At 41.3% G+C, this 22074-nt stretch overlaps 3 protein-coding genes across 4 annotated transcripts; 2 read left to right on the plus strand and 1 right to left on the minus strand.

Moving 5' to 3' along the window:
* Nucleotides 1–1326: 1326 nt before the first annotated feature.
* LOC129176898 (gastrula zinc finger protein XlCGF8.2DB-like) lies at nucleotides 1327–8453 on the plus strand. The gene is made up of 2 exons (XM_054767400.1): nucleotides 1327–1746; nucleotides 6052–8453. The coding sequence occupies exon 2, from the start codon at nucleotides 6102–6104 to the stop codon at nucleotides 7203–7205; it is 1104 nt and encodes a 367-aa protein (XP_054623375.1). The 5' UTR covers nucleotides 1327–1746; nucleotides 6052–6101; the 3' UTR covers nucleotides 7206–8453.
* A 995-nt stretch (nucleotides 8454–9448) lies between these two features.
* Nucleotides 9449–14548, minus strand: LOC129176610 (zinc finger protein OZF-like). The gene is made up of 2 exons (XM_054766836.1): nucleotides 14300–14548; nucleotides 9449–11182 (listed from the first exon to the last, which is right to left on the minus strand). The coding sequence occupies exons 1-2, from the start codon at nucleotides 14493–14495 to the stop codon at nucleotides 9885–9887; spliced, it is 1494 nt and encodes a 497-aa protein (XP_054622811.1). The 5' UTR covers nucleotides 14496–14548; the 3' UTR covers nucleotides 9449–9884.
* A 257-nt stretch (nucleotides 14549–14805) lies between these two features.
* LOC129176776 (gastrula zinc finger protein XlCGF17.1-like) lies at nucleotides 14806–18817 on the plus strand. 2 transcript variants are annotated; one of them, XM_054767174.1, is made up of 3 exons: nucleotides 15123–15264; nucleotides 16872–17049; nucleotides 17147–18817. In XM_054767174.1, exon 3 carries the CDS (start codon nucleotides 17197–17199, stop codon nucleotides 18250–18252), a length of 1056 nt encoding a protein of 351 aa, XP_054623149.1. In that variant the 5' UTR covers nucleotides 15123–15264; nucleotides 16872–17049; nucleotides 17147–17196; the 3' UTR covers nucleotides 18253–18817. The 2 variants fall into 2 exon arrangements, with proteins under 2 accessions (XP_054623140.1, XP_054623149.1); XM_054767165.1 differs by lacking the exon at nucleotides 16872–17049 and having other exon boundaries at nucleotides 14806–15264.
* Nucleotides 18818–22074: the final 3257 nt, after the last annotated feature.

Raw genomic sequence — 22074 nt, forward strand, 5'->3', positions numbered from 1 at the left:
GTTAGGATAACTCCCGGACGCCTCCTTGGGAGGTTTTCAGGGCATATCGGACCGGAAGGAGGCCTCTGGGAAGATCCAGGACACGTTGGAGAGACGAAAGTCTTGTTTATACTTGCACGCATTTTGTCCCCGCAGTGGTACGCAATTTTGAAATATGTGTAAACTGTGCAGGACTGTGTACCAGTGCAGTCAAAAGAACATTTTGAAATGTTGGAAATTTGTGGCATGAAATTTCCGTTAACTAGTCGTGAATGCTCCGCGTATGCACGGCAACCTATGCCTAAACAATGCGAGCAGTGCGTACCAAAACTTGTCTCATTCACATGGGTGGGTTAGCTCTTCCACCACCTCTTGGAGCAAGACAGGGGCAATTCTCAAGTAATTTCTAGAGCCTCTTGGATCTTCCTTGTGAATTTCTGATAATAACTAATCATAATGTCCAAAGCAAGGTCTTCTAGTCAGCAATTTCTTCTCCCACACTGTCCATGCCTTCTTTTTTCTAATTTGCCTCTTTCCTGCTCTTTGCGCATTGTCTTTCTGCAGGTCCAGGATAATGTAGACTTACCTTTCTTTTCTGCAATGACAGTGCACTGTTTCTATATCACGCATATATACCCATGTAAGGAGTTTTTGAGACTACTATTTAGAGGACAACGTATGTACATTCTGTTGTGGTGAAACAGAAACTACAGCGCATGTGTTCTTCTGTGAAAAAAATGTGTGAAAGTTGTATCGTTTTGGACTGATCTCAAACAAAAAACAAGGACTGCCATGTAATACAATATTATGTCTAGCAAAATTCTATGTCCATAAATCCAAATATTAAAAAAACCCCACCAAAAATAATTGCTTTTAAAAACGACTTTAAATTGTATCTGAAATCTTTAAAACTGATTAAGTTTAACTGATTATGCACAAATTACATACCCAATCTGTAACTTCGTCTTGTGAAAAGGCTTAACCTTATTTTTATTGTTACCCCCTGTCATTTATTTTATTCATTTATTTTCCTTTGTCTTTGTAATTTAGCTGCTCCTATGTTGATATGACGATATGTTTTATACTTGATTGCACTGCATTGTACTGCCACTTTGTTTGTTAATAAAGTTCTGGTTAAAAAAAGTCATACAATTTGGCGACTTTGCCCATAACCTAGTAGGGAGTATAAATGTATATTGATAAACTATCAAAGTGCCCCTTTGTGCAGTATAATACATTTTTTTCACGAGGAATTTAAAAAAAGGTATCAGGAAGTGACGTTGGTCGAGACATTGCAAAGCGCATGCGCATACCAATTGCCGCTACTCGTTCCGGGTAGCCTTTGTTGAAAAACACAATTGCTAATTGTTAAACATATTTCATGAGAACGGTGCAGATATTAAGTGACAATGAGGTAGAGTTTTATTCGTGTCAGGATAAACTCGCCCCAGTGAACTTTGACGCTTCTCAGACTAGCTTAGCATGTAGCTGCTAACAAAGAGACCCGGAAGTTATCAACACATCACTGGGCAGAGCTCTCGTGTGAGTGTAAAGTGTTGTGATTGTGTAAAATGTGTAAAGAGCAAATGCTGAGAGCGTCGGCGAATTAGTGACTAACTTCGGTTGTTGGAGAAATATTTCTAGTGTGAGAAAGAGCGATAGCAGAATACGAGGAGGGAGTTTCTCGAACAAAAGAGGAGAACGAGCGACAACGTCAACTGCTGGACTCTGTGTTCAAGAAGCCTCAAGTTCTGTTACACAGAGCAGGTCAGTTTCTTTCATATTCTCAGATGTTTATAAGCTTTCTATTTGTTCATTAACACTACTCATAAAAGCGGTTTTTCGAGATGGTCCATTTTCTTTATGTAATCCACATACCCATCCTAGCTATCAAGGGGTCGTGACAGGTTCGGATCGATACGAGCGTGGTGATGTGTTTTGCATTTTCATCTTGTGTTTATATGCACAAATAAGTGGTTTTGTTGTCGTATTTTACATTGTTTTATTTTTATATTTAGGCCTGTCACCATAACACATTTTGCTGGCCTACAAATTATTGCAAGTAAACGATATTAGTGTCAACATTATCTTGAGACCATTTACTCATTAAAGTAATGATAACATATAGCATAATAATACGAGTACGCAATAAACTTTCTTAAGAGTATTTAACATTGTAATTGGAATGTCAGGAGCTTTGAAATAAAATAAACAACATAATAAATTACAAAAAAATTAAAAAATAAAATGGACTCTCAGTCTAAAAAATTGCAATTAAATAAACTGGAAGACTGGACAGGATGGTTGTGTATGGTTGTGCGCATGCAAGTTGTCACTACTTTCCAACAAATACAGTAGGACATATCGGCCCGTCAGTGTTCATGGGCTCACTTTGTTCATTCTGTTTAAAATAAAAATATTCATGCATTGCGGGGCTGTGGCATTCAGGTTAGAAACCGTCGCTTTCGTGCCTTCATTCATATTGCTTTTTACTCCTGGCGACGCTAAGTTACAGCACTTGATAGCAGCCCCGCCTCCACCCACTGCAACAAAGAGACTGAATGACTGACAGGAGGGTTCACTCACTCTGTTCATTCTGCTGTAGAACCAACGCACCCAGGTCTTGTCATCCAACCTGTTTGGTAGAGAGAGAGGAGGAAAACAAACACGCACGCACATGTCAATATAGGCTGTCAAAATGATCAAGTTTGTTTTTATTTATAGTGCAGTTATTTTCAGTATCGCCCACCTTTTAGCTACTCCACCTGATGACGATTCATTGTTTTGTCGTTAAAGAAAATACAGTACAGTTACTGTACATGGCGTCTGAGTTCCCATAAAGACATTAAATTAATTAGTTCTATCTTTAACAACTTATGAAAATGGGAAAAACAGACGGACTCGGGCTTGACTTCAACACACTTTGTTTACTGCTCAGTCAGTCCGGCGGGCCGTTGGAGCGTTGGGCGATCATAAACGGAGCCAAAGAGCCAAGACGCTGTGTGTGATATACTTCTACACAGAAGTACAGATGACGTCTCAAGAAGCCTTTTCCTTGTGTGTGATATTTGTCAAAAAACGGTAAGGAGTTGTGGCAAACACCTCAGGTTGAAGCACAACACTGAATATGGCATTTGAGAGGGGGCTGGAAGAGGACAGCAGTTAGGGCGGAGTGTCCACGCGGCACGATCCAGGTACACAGGGATAAAAATGTCGATGAAAATGTTAAAACACATCTCTTCAAACTTGCTTATAATGTCTAATCCCGTTTTTGCTAAGTTATTCTCATTTTAACTGTATATGTCTTGTATTCTTACGTTTTATGGTACATTGTATTGATTGTATTGCTTGCTCTACTTTAAAAACCTTTGAGCTTTTAGAAAAGCGCTTGTAAATAAAATGTATTATTATTATTCACTCATTCATTCATTCATTATCAACTTCACATGTGACAGCTCGGTCGGGCTGTTGTTAGCACCGCATTGATAGATGGTTGACAGCTGCAGCGCTGAAATGAAAAGCAAACTTAAGTTAACTTTAAGTCCAATCCGTGGTCCAAGAAGAAGCAATAACACAAGCAAAGGTTGTATCGAAAAAGCTTTTACACCAGGGTGCGTGATTTTTTTGTGAGCAGTCAATTGAAAAAATCGGTTTCGCAACCAAGCTCCGAGCACAGACTCACTGAACAGCGTAACAGGAAGTTTGTGGTAACAAAATAAGGGTGTCATAAAAAAATTCTTACACCAACATTGAGGCAGAAAAGTACACTTGTGCTAAGATGGTCACTCAAGACTCACAGCTCATAGACAAACTTTTTACAGGTTGTTTGATATTCTGCACCCAAGTTAGTGCATGTTTAAGTACCTGCAGCATCACACACTCAATAACATAAATAACAGCATATGTGGAAACGTTTCAAAAGTAAACCGATAATATCGGCCCACTGATCATATCGGCTCGATATTGCCATAAAAAGTAAAATCGGTTGGTATCGGTATCAGGTTTTTCCCTGTCATGAAAACTGATAATAAAAAACTGCTGTATATATCGGCGTCCATGGAAATACTTCGTCACGTCCTGTGTTATTCCTCGCAGTCGGAACTGGGCTTGAAACCACGGCTGTTGCTGTGCCACAGATAGCACCGATGCTAGCTAACTCGTCAGCTCGTAGCGGCGCCAGCACGGTCTCGTTGTCTCTGTTGTCAGTTGACTTTTTTTGCCCATGTCGAGAGGGTCACAACGAGACGGGTGGAGGTTGGTGGCACCAATCAGTTTACTCTCCACTCAACTCAACAACAAGCAACAATTCTTTAGCAGTAGCTAAGTGGCTACAACAACCTCATGACCCGGAAACGGAAGTACGGTTGGTAGGTAGATTTATTCATCTCCAAGAGATGTCTAAAATGTCTAAAACAATATTGTGGGTCACCACAATGCGTTCAATTCCATGCCATGATATGTGATGTTACACATATCGGTATCGGTTGATATCGGAATCGGAAATTGAGAGTGGGACAATATTGGTATATCGGTTATCAACAAAAAAGCCAATATCGGACATCACTAGTAAACATCTTCAGTGAATGTGTAGTCCTGTGAAAATATATCGGTGAGAAATTCATAGTAAAGTTGATCCCAAAAAAAGGTGATATTAAAAAAAGTTAATGGGGAAGTTCAGACATTTCATCCAAAGAGAACGCTGGTTAGCACACCCATTTAAACCATGCGACCTTTTATGACTCTGCCTCTTAAAAGCATAGGAATCGAGAATAGTTTGGAACCAGAATCGAAACGAGAAATCGGAACCAGAATCATTCCAAATCAAATGATGCCCAACGCTACTCATGATTGTGGTGAAAAACAGACAACTGTGTCTACTGTTAGGGGCTATTGAAAACATAAAGTACAGTACATATGAATGGAAGAAGCCGAATAGTCTTACTTTTATCACACACTCCCATCTGACTACTCAGTTTAAAGACTTAGTCTCCCTCGTTTCAGGTGACACTTCTGAGTCAGGGGCAAGGGGAACTCACTCAGGTGTTAACAGCCTGCTGTGTAAAGGTGGCCCCGCTACCACAGTCAATAGAATAACCATTTATTTATATTGTACATAACACTGGACACGCGACTTTACAGCTGCTGCCCCTATTATGGTTTGTTGCTTTTAGTAAGGAGCTGGGATAATTTACTCATCTGTCAGCGATCAAAAGGACCTGTTAATATTTTGGAATATACCGGAATAACCTAAAAGGAATCTATTGAACAATGTTGTCTACTCTTATATATCAGTCTTTTATGATGTTAAAAAAGACAAGGACTTTATGAGGATAGTAAGCATGGGCATATGAGCAGTAAAAATATCAAAAGGATTTTTAAAAACTTGTTGAACTAGCCTCAAAGATAACAAATGAGTTCTCATATCTGGACAGAAAGAATAGTAATGTTCTGGACCAGACTCTCAATCTTACCCTGACATGTATATGCTGGAGGTTATGGCAGAAGGTTCCACAAATACAAGTTCACTGCTCGGGGTAATCTTAATCCAGGAAGAATAATCGTCTTGTGATGAAGTTGAAGATGGCCCACGGTGGTTCGGGGAGAACAACTGCACCAATGGCTTGCTCCGATTTCCTCAGCACTCCTCCCCTGTCCTCTCGGGTGCGCCGTTGAGGTTGTAATAAAGTTACTGTTTTTTGATCACATCTGCTGGATGGTGTAGGATAGACATCTCAGGACACTCAACAAGGTAAACTTCTTGCATAGAATATTGAACTGATTTGAAGAAAATTTGAAGAAAATTGTGAATCTAATTGAAATCGCAGTTTCTACCTGAAAAATTGCAATTCGATTTTTTTCCATAAAGCCCTAGTCTGTATACTATTACTTCTCCACGTGTCAGCTGGACGTACCCTGACTTCTGTGAGGGACACTGATGAGATGCTCAGATCATTGTCAGAACATTTACAGGTGCAGGACAATGCCTAATAAAGGCATATCTTATCTTATCTGACATGACGGAGCAAAGCTGGACTTTTCTAAAGCATGTCTTTGTCTTCTTGTGTCCTGCAGACGTCAGAGAAGAACATCTTCCCCCTGAGCAGCAGGAGTGGAACTCCAGCATGGAACAGGCGGCGCCACAGCATCCCCACATTAAAGAGGAAGAGGAGGAGCCACAGCCTCACAACTTTAAAGAGGAAGAGGATGAGCTACAGATCCCCCACATTAAAGAGGAAGAGGAGCATCCACAGCCCCCCCACATTAAAGACGAAGATGAGGAGCCACGGCCCCTTCACTTTAAAGAGGAAGAGGAGGATCACAGCATCAGTCAGGAGGGAGAGAATCTTAAAAGACTGGAGGAGTTCCCAGTGATTGGGGTCCCTGTGAAGAGCGAAAATGATGAAGGTGAAAGTGAGGAGGAGCCTCCAAGCAGCAGCTCAACTCAACACATGACAACAGAAGCTGATGGAGACCACTGTGGAGGATCACAAGCACACAACCTCTTAGCTCCACTATCAGATAGTGACGACACGTCACACTCTCCTGACACTGATGATGAAGACTCTGAAGCTGATATGACATGTCACACTGACAACACACGCTGGAAATGCTCTCAATGTGACAAAACTTTTGTTAGCAAAAGAGACCTGAAAAGACATCGGAGATGTCACACAGGAGAGAAACCTTTTGCCTGCTCAGTTTGCACTAAAAGGTTCTCTCAGCAGTCAAATTTAAATGTACACAAAAGAATACACACAGGAGAGAAACCCTTTCCTTGCTCAGTCTGTGGTAAAAAATTCTCTAAGAAGACAACATTGAAAGTACACGCAAGAATACACACTGGAGAGAAACCCTTTCCTTGCACGGTGTGTGGTAAAAGATTCAATCAAAAAGGTGTTTTTAAAAGACACACTCAAATACACACGGGAGAGAAACCTTTTCCCTGCTCAGCTTGTGGTAAACGGTTCTCTGATAAGGCAACTTTGAAAGTGCACACAAGAATGCACACTGGAGAGAAACCTTTTCCCTGCTCACTGTGTGGTAAACGGTTCTCTGATAAGGCAACTCTGAAAGTGCACACAAGAATACACACCGGAGAGAAACCTTTTCCCTGCTCACTGTGTGGTAAAAGTTTCTCTGGTAAGAAAGCGTTGAAAGTACACACAAGAATACACACTGGAGAGAAACCCTTTCCTTGCTCAGTTTGTGGTAAAAGTTACACTTAAAAAGCTGCCTTAAATAGACACACTAGAATGCACACTGGAGAGAAACCTTTTCCTTGCACAGTGTGTGGTAAAAGATTCTACCTTAGTGGTGAGTTAAAAAGACACACGAGACTACACACTGGAGAGAGACCTTTTCCCTGCTCAGTTTGTAGTAAAAGTTTCTCTGATAAGACAACTTTGATTAGACACACACGAACACACACTAGAGAAAACAACTTTTCTTGTTCAATGTGTGGCCAACGATTCACAAATAGTGCACACTTGACGGAACACATAAGAAGCCACACTGGGGAGAATACATAATACATCTTGATAAACGCTCCAAGTGCCCTTTCTCTGCTGTATATTCAATTGTTCATTAATGTAGGAGGAACTTTCTCGAACAAAAGAGGAGAACGAGCCCTGGATGCTGTTTTCTAGAAGCCTCAAGTTGTGTTACACAGAGGCAGGGCAAGGTTATTTATAGAGCACAATTCATACACAGCAGGTTAGTTTCACTCTTACTCTCACATGTTTATAAACTCTCTATTTGTCCAATAACACTACTCCTGTAAAGCTTTTGAGAGTACACACAATAACACACAATGGAAAGAAACCTTTTGCTTGTGTAGTTTGTGGTAAAGGTCGCACAAGAAAATTTGACAGTACACACTAGAGGAATTTTTTTTTTTCTTGTTCAATGTGTGGTCAGCGATTCATAAATAGTACAAACTTAACTGAACACAAACATTCACACGGGCGAGAAACAGTTGGATTGCAAAGGACACAGTTCGGGAACTACGAATAAGCAAGGTTACTTTTGAAAAAAAACTACACTAAAGTACAAAAGGAAGAACGTGCTGCTGACATGAAAAAATATTTGCAATGAACACACGTCTTCTTTTAAGGCTGAATTATGCCACAGCAGGCGTCTGGCCGAGCACCTAACATGCAATTCTCCACTACATCGCTAGGGGCAGCGTTTTCCTGTACGTGAGCAACCACAAATCTCTTCTTTTTGAATGATTTGGACTCTCTGATGACCTGTTTGTGTTATAGCGTTGATATTCTGAATTGCAGTTGGTTCTGTCGGTGAATGTTATGTGTTGTGCCGCTGTGAGTGTGGAGAGGAAGACGTGTGTGCGAGCTGTGTTGGAGCTGAGAACTACTGTGCAAGATTCAAAATAAAACTTAAATACAGCATCAGACTCTGCGTGACTCTATCAGGACACAACAGTATCATATTTGCGAAGTTTTTCGCTCAGACACTACTGAGCTTGCTCTGTTTATTTTGTTAAAGCTGACTTTTTGGCGCTTTCGCGAGAGGGGAAAAACCCCAAATAATGTACTAAAAAGAGCTGAGTGACCGTAAGACCACAAATGCATCTAGATGGAGCTATGCCTGCTGATTGGCGGAGCAGGTGAGGATGGAGGGGGAGCCAGTGCAGTGCAGTGAGACACTAGAACAGGGGTCGGGAACCCGCAGCTCTGGAGCCTCCTTGTTGTGGCGGTGATTTCTTTTTAACGCAGAAATATTGGAAATGTGCATTTTCGAAATGAATAAGAAATATCCAACTTACCGCAAGTCCGTGAATGCATTTACACTGCGTTCTGACTGTCATTGAACTCTTATGAGCTATTGTTGTTGTCATTTATATATTTGTATGTATGTATGTATGTACTTTATTTATCCCACAGCGGGGAAATTTACTTGTTACAGCAGCAAGACAAGTAAAGAGAACAGTGTAAAGAAAGCATAGTGTCTACAACATGGTTCAGGTGGTGCAGGTGTTGTAGAGCCTGACAGCGGTCGGTATGAAGGACCTGCGGAACCTCTCCTTCTTACACCGTGGGTGTACACCGTGTCCAAACAAAGGTACCTTCGGGTGTATCAGGGATTAAATGAACAAGAAACTGAAGAAACAAGCGTGGTCTAATCAATTTTTCCATGACTTTATATGTTTCTGTATGGCACCAGTGAGTCTGTGAATGCAGCCAAGACACTACTGAAAGGGGGAGGTAATGCACCAAAGGGATGAATGCCAACCGCCATAAAACCAAAGACGAAGAAGAGACTTATTTTTGCGCATGTGCATAACCGATCGCCTTGTGTCAATGTACTCTGCACACTGCTCAGCCATTAATTGCTCTAATAGACGATCCACGAGACCAGATTTGTCATTTTTGAAGTTTCCTAAAAACAAATACAAATTTTAAAAAGTACAATAAAGAAGAAAAGAGGCTTCTTTCATACTGCTGTTCAGGTTTTTATTGACATCTACATGTAGGTCATATTTGTACAGTACAATAGATTCTTACACATTTGTATATACACACACACATACCTGGATATATTCAATTTGTTCAGTAAATAATTATTTCCATCAATGTGTACATACTGTGCATAACTTTATTTTACACACAGCTCTGAGCATGTGAATACATTGTACACTGTTGTGCACCTAGCCCCACCCGGCCCTCTTGATTACCAACACGGTGGACTTTCTGCTCCACGGCGTACGGCACTCTTACATGCATTTGGATAAGTGAGCAGTCTTAATATCAGTGTCTTTGGTTATGGGTTGATTACCAGTGGGGTGTGCATAAAGTTTCTCTCCAGTGTGGCTGCTTATGTGTTCAGTCAAGTTTGTACTATTGCTGAATCGCTGACCACGCATTGAACAATAAAAGTTGTTTTCACTAGTGTGTGTCCTTGTGTTTAAGCAAAGTTGTCTTATCAGAGAAACTTTCACCACAAACTGAGCAGGACAAAGGTTTCTCTCCAGTGTGTATTCTTGAGTGTCTTTTTAAACTGCCATTAAGACAGAATCTTCTGCCGCACACAGTGCAAGAAAAAGGTTTCTCTCCAGTGTGTATTCTTGAGTGTACTTTCAAGTTCGACTGCAGAGAGAATCTTTTACCACAAACTGAACAAGGAAAGGGTTTCTGTCCAGTGTGTATTATTGCGTGTACTTTCAAATTTGACTGCACAGAGAATCTTTTGCCGCAAACTGAGCACGGAAATGGTTTCTCTCCGGTGTGTATTTTTGTGTGTCTTTTCAAGGCAGCTTTTCGAAAGTATCTTTTACCACACACCGTGCAAGGAAATGGTTTCTCTCCAGTGTGTATTCTGGTGTGGTCTTCCAGAAGTGACTTGTATATGAATCTTTTACCACAAACTGAGCAAGGAAAAGGTTTCTCCTCTCTACTGTGTACTATTGTGTGTACTTTCAAATTTGCCTGCTGAAAGAATCTTTTACCACAAACTAAGCAGGTGAAAGGTTTCTCTCCTGTGTGTTGTCTCATGTGTACATTCAGATTTCTCTTGCTAACAAATGTTTTGTCACATTGAGAGCACTTACAGCATATGTTGTCAGTGTGTATTCTCATGTGTGTTTGAAGACTACGATGGTGTTTAAAGGTCTTTTCACATTGAGAGCATTTAAAGTGTGTGGTGTCAGTGTGTTCTCTCGTGTGTCTTTTAAGACTACGATGGTGTTTAAAGGTTTTGTCACATTGAGAGCATTTAAAGCGTGTGTTGTCAGCGTGACATGTCATATCAGCTTCAGAGTCTTCATCATCAGTGTCAGGAGAGTGTGACCTTGTGTCGTCACTATCTGATAGTGGAGCTAAGAGGTTGTGTGCTTGTGATCCTCCACAGTGGTCTCCATCAGCTTCTGTTGTCATGTGTTGAGTTGAGCTGCTGCTTGGAGGCTCCACCTCTCTCTTCTCCTCACTTTCACCTTCATCATCTTCACTCTTCACAGAGACACCAATCACTGGGAACTCCTCCAGTCCTTCAAGATGCTCTCCGTCCTGATTGATGCGGTCATCCTCCTCTTCCTCTTTAATGTTGCGGGGCTGTGGCACCTCATCTTCCTCTTTGATGTTGGGAGGCTGTGGCTCTTCCTCTTCAATGTGGGGGGGCTGTGGCTCCTCCTGGTCCATCCTGGAGTTCCATCCGTGCTGCTCAGAGGGAAAATGTTCTTCGCTGACGTCTGCAGGACACAAGAAGACAAAGAGATGCTTTAGAAAAGTCCATCTTTGCTCCATCAAGTGAGGCATTGTCCTGCACCAGCATATGTTCTGACAATGTCTCTCAGGATCTCATCAGTGTTCCTCGCAGCAGTCAAGGTACCTCCAGCTGATACGTGGAGGAGTATAGTACAGACTTGGGCTGAACAATTTTAGGGAAAAAAATTAATTGCAATATTTCTGGCTGATATTGCAATTGGAGTCGCATTTTTCTTCAAATGAAGCCTCAGTGCAATATTCACAAGCAGTTAACTGCACACCTCAGGGCCTACCTGGGGAGTGAGGCCGCAGGAGCCCACACAGGTACAGCGGGTCAATCCATGCAAACATTTAAAAAGCAGCATTTTAAAATCAACCCTTAGTTTCAGTGGAGAGCCACAAGCACAAAGGTTATGTGGTCTCTGTGTTTAGTCCCTGTCAACAGGTGGGCTGCCAGTGATGTCGCATGATGCATTAAAATCTGAAAAGACGCAGAAAACTCACCATCAGTGCGTCCCAGGGACTCACCTCGTTTTTTGCCATGAAAAATGATTCACTGTGAACATCAAGTCATGTTTAAAATCTAAGTAACTAGCAGAGACCTGCCAACATGTACATATGTTTGGTACTCAGCACACATTTTGACTCTTATGTGTGTACACTTCATTATTGATTTTTTTTAAATTGTGCTTTTGTTGTCAGTGGTTGCTCTTTGTGGACGGTCCCTACGCACTCAGCTTGTAGCTCATTATTAACCTTTCAATGTCTAGAAAGGCATACAAATACGTTTGATGATGATGTTGTACACTGACAGTGTTCAAGCTTGACAATTTCATTTACACGGTGTGCTAAATGAGAGCAAGTCTTCTTACGTGGTACTGCTTGTGACCGATTAGTGCTTTCTGATCAGTTTCCTAACTGACTAATATACTATCTCCGTATCGAGATATTATCGTTACCGTGGGCCATGTATCGCAAATCGCATCAAATCGTGAGGTACCCTGAGATTCCCCGCCCTACTTGTAGCAATACAGTCGCCCCTCGTTTATAAAAATTGTTTCTAGACCCAATATTGTGTAAAATTAATTCAATGTAAATAAACTGAAAATTTGCATGATTAGAGCATAGAAAACCTGTTAGACTTTCTAAATATTTTTTTTTTTAATTATTAGAGCCCCGCAGACATGAAATAACACCCCTATAGTCACCTTTACATTCCTATTATTCATTGTTTACACCACATTGCACCTGTTATGCTGCAGGGACTTGAGACGGTTGCAAGATTGCGAGCTAACAAGCTAGCTGCTTAGCCTTGAATTTATTTCTTCAAAACTTAACAAGCCAAAAATGTACCAATTCCACACAAGGTGGTAGGATAACTTTTTTTCAGTCTATGATGTTGGGGCATGCCATGGCTGACTTCCTGACTTCACGCAGTGTTAAGGTAATGAAATGTAAGGTAATGTCTCCATGTTTTGTGTCATTACTGCTATCTAGTGACCAGAATACTACATATCACTTGCATTTCAATATGTTTTGACTAATAATAGCCCATAGTCTACCATGAAACAGTGATCATTTCTTAATTAATTTCTGAAAAATACGCGATATAGCGAGGGAGCGACAACCAAATATTGCGAGGTACGACTGTGTATAAATACAACCAGGGGCGCCGCCAGGAATTCTGGGCCCCATGACAAAAAATGACAGGTGCCATGGGCTGCTGTGGTCACTGCATCTCTATGATACCTTGAGAAGCTTCGGAGTTCACTGAAACGAGTCGATACTTGAAATGTCTAGATGGCCAGTGGGGGGCCGGAGAGTGACCAAGGGTGGCCATGGCCACCACGTAGCTCCACCACTGCTTGCAAACTCCCTGCACAATGACACACCACTGAAGCTACGGAGCTGAATATCCAACGTCCATCATGAAACTAACTTCACCACGGTGCATCGCGGACATGTCTGCATGGTGGTGTTGCGTTTTCTTCTTCTTGCGGGTGGCGGGAGTCGAGTGGCAACCAGCTTTGAGGCGCATTACCGCACCTACCGTGTTTGAGTGTAGCCCAGAGTTACCAACGTGATACGACAACCGGATAGGCCTGATTTCGATATTATCCAATCTTCAAAATACAGTGGATCGCCATCTGATCCTGAAGATAGTTGCGGCTCCCAACTATTTTTTTTACAGGAAGAGTAGGCAAAATGGCTCTTTTGATGGTAAGGGTTGCCGAACCCTGGTCTAGGGTATGTATGTGTGCGTGTGTGTGTGTGTCTTCTAAGTGAAGCAAGCTGCAGCAGGCAGATAAGGGTGTCGATCAACCAGTCTGTACAAAGTTGGAGCAATAGTGCTCCTATTGTTTAACACTACACTACACACTGTTTAGCACTAGCCATCTCAAACAATCTGATTATTTTTGGGATGTGACAGAGCAAACACTGCTGAAGCTGCTGCTTCAAACTTCACAGGAGGTTGATAATATACTTTATCTAAAGACAATAATATACATTAGTGCAGCCTGTCAATTGTATTTTTTAGCAGCTGCCATGTTTGTTACGTCACAGTAGCCTGATATTATACAATGACACACTTTGGTCTTAAAACATCTTGAAAGTTCCTAATTTTCCTTGCGGAGTTATACCACTGACTGACCTAAATGCACTACAGTAAATGTGTTGACGTCAAGCCCGAGTCTGTCTGTTTTTCCCATTTTTACAAGTTGTTACAACAACAAATTCGTTTCACGTCTTTTTGGGCGCTCAGATGTCATCCAAATGTACTGTATTTTATTTAACAACAAAGCAATGTTGTGATATGGAGAGGGTGGGATTTAATAAGCTCTGCTTCTTCTTGCTCCTTTTTCGACATGTTGAGCAGTAAATTGTGAATATGTGATGTACTGTATTTCAATGTAACATTGTATGCATGTTTGAAATAAATCAAGCTAAACTAAGCAATGGATCATCCACGTGTGGAGTATTTTAGCGTAGCAGTGGGCGATACTGCAAAGGTTAGTATTCACGAATAAACGTTTTTTAAAAATAGTGTTAATGAAGAAATAGAAAGATTATAAACACGTGAGCGTAAGAATGACTCTAACCTCCTCTGTGTAACACAATTTGATGTTTCTTGAAAACAGCGTCCAGTAGTTGACGTTGTCGCTCGTTCTCCTCTTTCGTTTGAGAAAGTTCCTCCTCGTACTCTGCTATCGTTCTTTCTAACACTACAAATATTTCCTCGACAGCCGCAGTTAGTCGCTGATTCACCAACGCTCTCAGCATTTGTACTTTACACATTTTCACAGTCACAACACTGCACCGTTTCTGGGTCCTGCTGGCTACTACCAACATGGCGGCCAAACCCGCCCATGGCGTACTACGGAAGTAGAAGACAAGTTAGCTTTCATACTATGTGGCGTCTTTGTTTGCCCATAACCGGGAAGCTTCTCAATATAGAAGTCGCATATGCAATAATTACAGTACTCCCAACTTTTTTGGAATGCAGTACCAAAAGGAATAAATATTATTAATTTTAAAAAAAGTTATCCAAGAAGTGACGTGAGCGGATAGGTTGCACGGCGCATGCGCACACTAGCCGCCCCGTTGTACCCGCCATTGCCGCTAGTTTTTCCAGTTAGCATTTGGAGAAAACACAATGAATAATTGTTATATCTGTTTATTGTGAACGGCACATAGATGAAGTGTCAGGGAGAGAGTGTTTTATTCATGTCAGGATATACTCGCTTCAGTGAACTTCGAAGCTTCTCAAACTAGCTTAACTTGCTAACTGCTAACAAAGAGACGCTGTGTGAGCAACATATCGCTAAGCAGAGATCAAGTGTGAGTGTAGGGTGTTGTGATTGTGTGAAAATGTGTAAAGTGCAAATACTGAGAGCTTTAGTGAAACAGCGACTAACTGCGGCTGTTGAAGAAATATTTGTAGTGTTGGAAAGAACGATAGCAGAGTACGAGGAGGAACTTTCTCGAACAAAAGAGGAGAACGAGCGACAACGTCAACTACTGGACTCTGTTTTCAAGAACCCTCAAGTTGTGTTACACAGAGCAGGTTAGTTTCATTCTTACTCTCACGTGTTTAGAATCTTTCTTTTTGTTCATTAACAATACTCATAAAAATATTTTTTTCGTGAAAACTAACATTTGCAGTATCGCCCACCGCTATGTTAAATACCGTGAGGATGAGCCATTGAATTAATTTGTTGTATTTTTCACAACTTATAAAAATGGAGAAAACAGACGGACTCGGGCTATCCCAATTGCGTTATTAATGTAAAACAGCCTGCTTTTCATTCAGGTTTTCAGTTAATAATGAAAGAAGAGTAGAAAGAAATACATTCTGAAATACAAAATGTGAGTTGTGGACACCAGCATTTTGTTAATGTTCTGGTAAAACAAGCATATTCGCTTTGTTTGGGTTTAAAATAAGCTAAATAAGCTAAATAAATGTTACAAAAATGAGTAGCTCTTGGCCATTTTCATTTTGTAAAAGTAGCTCTCACAAAGAAAAACGTTGGTGACCCCTGATGTAAAATATTTTTGACGCCCTTATTTTGTTTATACCTTTAGGCGGAATGTTGCAAACAAACTTATTTTGAAGGCCGGAAGGGTGTTGAATAGTGATGTGCAATACCACTGATTTCCTTTCTGATCCCATTCTGAGTAAAACTGAGGCTGGGTCGGTGATACCGATCCGATACTTTTTGCAAATACACCTCATGTGTGGTAAATTTGAAAAAGTTGTGTGTTTCAAATCATAGCATGGGTCATAGCAAAGAACTTCATTTATTTTAAACTCTCCCACGACCTCTAAAGTATACAGTCGTTCCTCGTTTATTACCGTTAATTGGCTCCAGACCAGACCCGACCACGATAAGTGAATTTTCACGAAGTAGATTAGGTTTTTTTTAGATTATTTTTCCCTAAAACCATTCAGCCGATAGTCGACATACTATCCCTGACTGCTGTGAGGGACACTGATGTGATCCTCGGGAGATATTAAAAAAAAATATGCGTACCCCACTTCCCACATATTTATGTATAAATGTCTAAAAATCCACGTGGGGTAAAAATGTGCGTACTGCCACGCATCACCCACTTATTATCAGGAAAGATATTCAAGATCATTTTTCCCCCAGTTTAGATCTGATGTGTTTTTGAAGTGTTCCTCTAATTTTTTTGACCACTATATATATGACCGTCAACCATGCACACTCACATTCATACCCATGGACAATTTAGAGTCGCCAATTAACCTAACATGCATGTTTTTGGAATGTGGGAGGAAACCCACGCACGCAGTATAATGCTCCCTCTGCTCTTCCAGTGGCACACACGCTGTTATTGTGTGCAGAAATGCACTTTTTAGTCTCTCTTTTAATGTCGAACCATTTTTTTTTATGTCCTCCGGGTTCTCGTCTCAGAACTCGCCAGAATCACAGCCTCTGTTATCCTATGCCATTCTAATTTGCTTTGTTTTGTTTGTCATTCCTGTGCCCAAACTTCCAAATAATACATGTTTTCATTTCCACCATTACTTCCATTTTACAATCTGTGAAATTGCACTTCTTTTTGTTTTTTGTTTTTTTTTTTTTGCTTGCTTCCATCGTCTCAACTCAAAATTAAACAAAATCCTGTCCCTTTACATGCAAAAAAAAGGTCATTGGGGGTGTGTGTTGGAAGCTACCTATGGTGAATCATGGGCATGATCAGAAGACTCGTTCACGTGCACACTTTCAGGATGATTGATTTATATAAAGGAAAAGCACGTGGGAATATACGTACGTGGAGTTTTACACATCTGACGCAGAGACTGCGTATGCATGTTTCCTGTTATGTGAGTGCACAGATTTCTACACCTAATTATACACGGTTTTATACGGTTGGCCCCTGGACTTTTCTAAAGCATGTCTTTGTCTTGTCGTGTCCTGCAGACGTCAGCGAAGAACATCTTCCCCATGAGCAGGATGAGTGGAATTCCAGGATGGAGCAGGAGGAGCCACAGCCCCCCCACATTAAAGAGGAAGAACCAAAGCCCACCCACATTAAAGAGGAGGAAGAGCATGACAGCATCAGTCAGGAGGGAGAACATCTTGAAGGATTGGAGGAGTTCCCAGTGATTGGTGTCACTGTGAAGAGTGAAGATGATGAAGGTGAAAGTGAGGAAGAGAGAGAGGTGGAGCCTCCAAGCAGCAGCTCAACTCAACACATGACAACAGAAGCTGATGGAGACCACTGTGGAGGATCACAAGCACACAACCTCTTAGCTCCACTATCAGATAGTGACGACACAACGTCACACTCTCCTGACACTGATGATGAAGACTCTAAAGCTGGTGTGACATGTCACACTGACAACACACGCTTTAAATGCTCTCAGTGTGACAAAACGTTTGTTTACAAGAGAAATTTGAGAAAACACATAAAACAGCACACAGGAGAGAAACCTTTCACCTGCTCAGTCTGCGGTAAGAGATTCTCTCTTCAGTCAATTTTGAAAGTACACACAAGAATACACACTGGAGAGAAACCTTTTTCTTGCACGGTGTGTGGTGAAACATTCCCTGTGAAGACAGCTTTGAAAGTACACACACTAATGCACACCGGAGAGAAACCTTTTCCCTGTACGGTGTGTGGTAAAAGATTCAATCAAAAAGGTAGTTTAAAGAAACACACTAAAATACACACAGGGGAGAAACCTTTTCTCTGCGTAGTTTGTGGTAAAAGTTTTGCCGAGAAGGGAAATTTGGAGGTACACACAAGAATACACACTGGAGAAAGACCTTTTTCTTGCACAATGTGTGGTAAAAGATTCCATCTTAATGGTGGTTTAAAAAGACATACTAGAATACACACTGGAGAGAAACCTTTTTCCTGCTCAGTTTGTGGTAAATGTTTCGCTGATAAGACAACTTTGACTAGACACACAAGAACACACTGTAGTGAAAACAACTTTTCTTGTTCAGTGTGTGGTCAGCGATTCAGAAATAGTACAAACTTGACTGAACACATAAGAAGGCACACTGGAGAGAAACTTTAAAACGTATTTGAAAGGACACATCCAGCTGGTTCCTGAAGAACACCATAAGGGGTAGTACGAATATGCAAGCCAGTGTTGCTCTTCAAAAAAAAACCTAAAGTGCTAAGAGAAGGACTAACGTTGCTAACTGACATTATGCAAACCCCCCTGCTAAGCGACCTGTAGCTAAAGACGCTCCATAGTAAGACAGCATGCATGAAACAGAGCGTAGTACGGCATGGAACAGAATGTATTCACATCCTGGGAGCTGAGTGTAAAAGTTATGCCGTGTGTACTCTTTGATAGAATTAATTATTTGCTAAACAGATTGAATATACATGTACATGTATAAATATGTGACCCATGACACTGCACAAATCATGTTGATGTCAATAAACCAAACACAAATAAGATGGTCAGGAAAACGATCATGATTTATTCTATTGACCTGCAAGTTTGGGTAGGACCACATGTGGCATTTGTAAAGCAACATGTAGATATCCTAAGAGGTGTTTTGATCCGCTTTGTGATATAGGTGAAAAATCATATGAACATGTATGTATTGACAGAGGAAATAAATACTTGTAAATTAAAGCTCAAATGCATTTACATTTTGATTCTACCTTTTGTAATATGACACTGACATACCACTGCTTACATCTGGGGTTGGTACAGAGGGGTGTTGTTTGGATTCTGGCAGCATTGTATTAACAAATACACTAGGTCCCCAACTTACGAACATCCGAACGTTCGCGGATATGAACACAAGCCGACTGGTCTATATTTTCATGTATTTTGCCTTATAACTCCATATTTATACTGGTACATGCTTGACCAGTAGAGGGCACTGTGACACTGCTAATGGGACCAACAGAGAAAGACGAGGAAGAGGACAGAGAAAGGCTAAGAGTTTTATTATCAACCCGGACAGAGCGTGTGATTAAAGTTTATGAAGAGTTAATAGGCCTGCTTAATTCTACACCACCCACAGAACACTACCTCTTTTAGAAGAGTCTAACCATGACGACAATTTGTCCTTTTTTCAAATAACTCCTCCTCCTCCACCACAACGACGTATGCTTGACCACTCCTCTTCAAAGGTAAATAACATTTATCATTACATATTATTATATCATTTTTATTATTGTTTTTTTCATTAATTATCCTGGTTTAATATTACTACTACATCCAAACTCATATTTACATACATACGCATATACTGTATATGTATACACGTACATGTCGTACCTATATCATTGCTAATATTACCTTTTCCCCTACTTAAGAACAATTCGACCTGCGAACGGTCGTCTGGAACCAATTGTGTTCATAAGTTGGGGACCTAGTGTACATTGAATTAAACATGGAAATACTCAGGTGCCATACTAAAGTGAAGGTGATGAAGGTGAACGTGAGGAGAAGAGAGAGGTGGAGCCTCCAAGCAGCAGCTCAACTCAACTCAACAGAAGCTGATGGAGACCACTGTGGAGGGTCAGAAGCATACAACCTCTTAGCTCCACTATCAGATAGTGACGACACAACATCACACTCTGCTGACACTGATGATGAAGAGACTCAAGCTGATATGACATGTCACACTGACAGCACACGCTGGAAATGCTCTGAGTGATGAAACTTTTGCTAGCAAAAGAAATCTGAAGACACAGGAGAAACCCCTTTCACCTGCTCAGTTTGTGGATTCTCTCAGCAGCCAAATTGGAAAGGAGGCACAAGATTACACACTGGAGAGAAACCTTTTCCTTGCACTTTTGTGGCAAAAGATTCTGTCAAAAAGCTGTTTTAGGAAGACAAACAATAATACACATTGTACAGGAGAAACCTTTTCTTTGTGCACTTTGCGGTAAAATATTCTCTCAGTTAAATTTGAAAGAATACACCGGAGAGAGGGCCGCATGGTGGACTAGTGGTTAGCACGTTGGCCAACACAGTAACACCTTGGAGATCGGGAAGACCTGGGTTCGATTCTCCACTGGGCATTTCTGTGTGGAGTTTGCATGTTCTCCCCGTGTGCACGTGGGTTCTCTCCGGGTACTCCGGCTTCCTCCCACCTTCCAAAAACATGCATGTTAGGTTAATCGGTGACTCTAAATTGTCCATAGGTATGAATGTGAGTGTGAATGGTTGTTTGTCTGTATGTGCCCTGTGATTGGCTGGCGACCAGTCCAGGGTGTACCCCGCCTGTCGGCCGAAGTCAGCTGGGATAGGCCCGCGGCCCGCGACCCATGCCCCCGCGACCCTAATGAGGAAGAAGCGGTATAGAAAATGGATGGATGGATACACCTCCTGAAGGTCCGACTCAAACCAAAACGGACTCTATCCAAAACAATGGATACGCACGAACGCACGCCAAGGCAACATTTTAGCAAATATTTTGGATTGAAACGTGATAACCGGATGTATTTTTACGTATTTATATTTTTACACTGAGCTCAGAGCATGTGAATACATTGTACACCGTTTTGTACCTAGCCCCGCCCAGCTCGCTCGCTTACCATCATGGCAGACTTTCTGCTACATGGCATACATGCATTTGCAGCTAAGTGTTATGGGTCATGTCTCACTACACACACTGGCTCCCCCTCCCCCTTCCCTTGCTCATCCAATCAGAAGCCAGAACTCCATTTAGATGCATTCACGGACTTACGGTTAGTCGGATATTTCAAACGCTGACCAAATCCACATTTCCCCCACTTTGGTGTTAAAAAAAAATCACCAAACTCAGCGAAGGGAGCCACAACAAGGAAGCTGAAGCCACTGGTTTCTGGTCCCTGCCTTAGAAGCTATCTGAATTAGGCTCCTGAGCACCTAAGATACTGTAGCGTCCTGATGGAGTCAAGCAGAGTCTGATGCTCTTTTTACATTTTTATTGCAAATATTACAAAGCAGTGCTCAGTTCCAACACGGTTTGCTGCACGTCTGTTCCTCTCCATGCTCACAGCGACATAACGCGTAACATTCACAAACAGAACTAATCAGAATTCAGAACATCAGTGTTATATCACAAACAGTTGTGGTTGCAGGAAAACGCTGCCCCTAGTGTTGTAGTGAAGAATTGCACGTTAAGTGGTTGCCCCAGGCTGAGGAGATACGGTATAAATGAATCAAGAGCCTGGAGGTCATGTGGATGCAAGCCAGCAATGATATCACTATATAGTATATGATTATTTTATTGTCTGCACTCTGAGACAGGCTTCCATTTAGTCACTTTTACTTATTTATTGATACATGCAGGTATTGTGACGTCATTGTACCGACAGTGCCATCTTTTGTAGAAAGTATGAACTGCACATACTAACGATACAACTCCAGCTGATCGATTTTACATTTTTACACTGGATGACCTTCCTGATGCAAATCTCGCCAGGTACCGAACCCATGCGAACCCCTTGTGTGCGTTTCTTTTATTAAGGGTCAAATGTACAATTGTCAAGTCTAAAAGAAAATCCTAATGTTGTTGGAGATGAATTTCTCCGCAACCCAATAAAGGTCAAAATGACAACTTTAGAAAATCAATTAAGACAAGTTCGTTAATCTCCAGTTATGAAAAGGAAAGAAGACTCACACACTGGTATTAGATTTACAAAATGTATTGAAAAATAAATCAGACAGAATAATTTCACATTCTTCGGATATCCGGGCTCGCTGTCTCTCTTGATGTCCTCCTGTGGCTTCCTGACCAGAAGGAGAGAGCGTTGGCTTCGATCGCTAGTCCCCTCTGCCTTTTTAGAATTGTTTTCCTCAGACCATTGGCGCCAGTGTCTTCCATGATAACTGTCTCCCGGATTTTTTGACGAAGCTTGTGTGACGCCATCAGGTGATAAT

Source organism: Dunckerocampus dactyliophorus, chromosome 1, assembly GCF_027744805.1.
Source record: "Dunckerocampus dactyliophorus isolate RoL2022-P2 chromosome 1, RoL_Ddac_1.1, whole genome shotgun sequence".
In the NCBI taxonomy this organism is placed as follows: Eukaryota; Metazoa; Chordata; class Actinopteri; order Syngnathiformes; family Syngnathidae; genus Dunckerocampus; species Dunckerocampus dactyliophorus.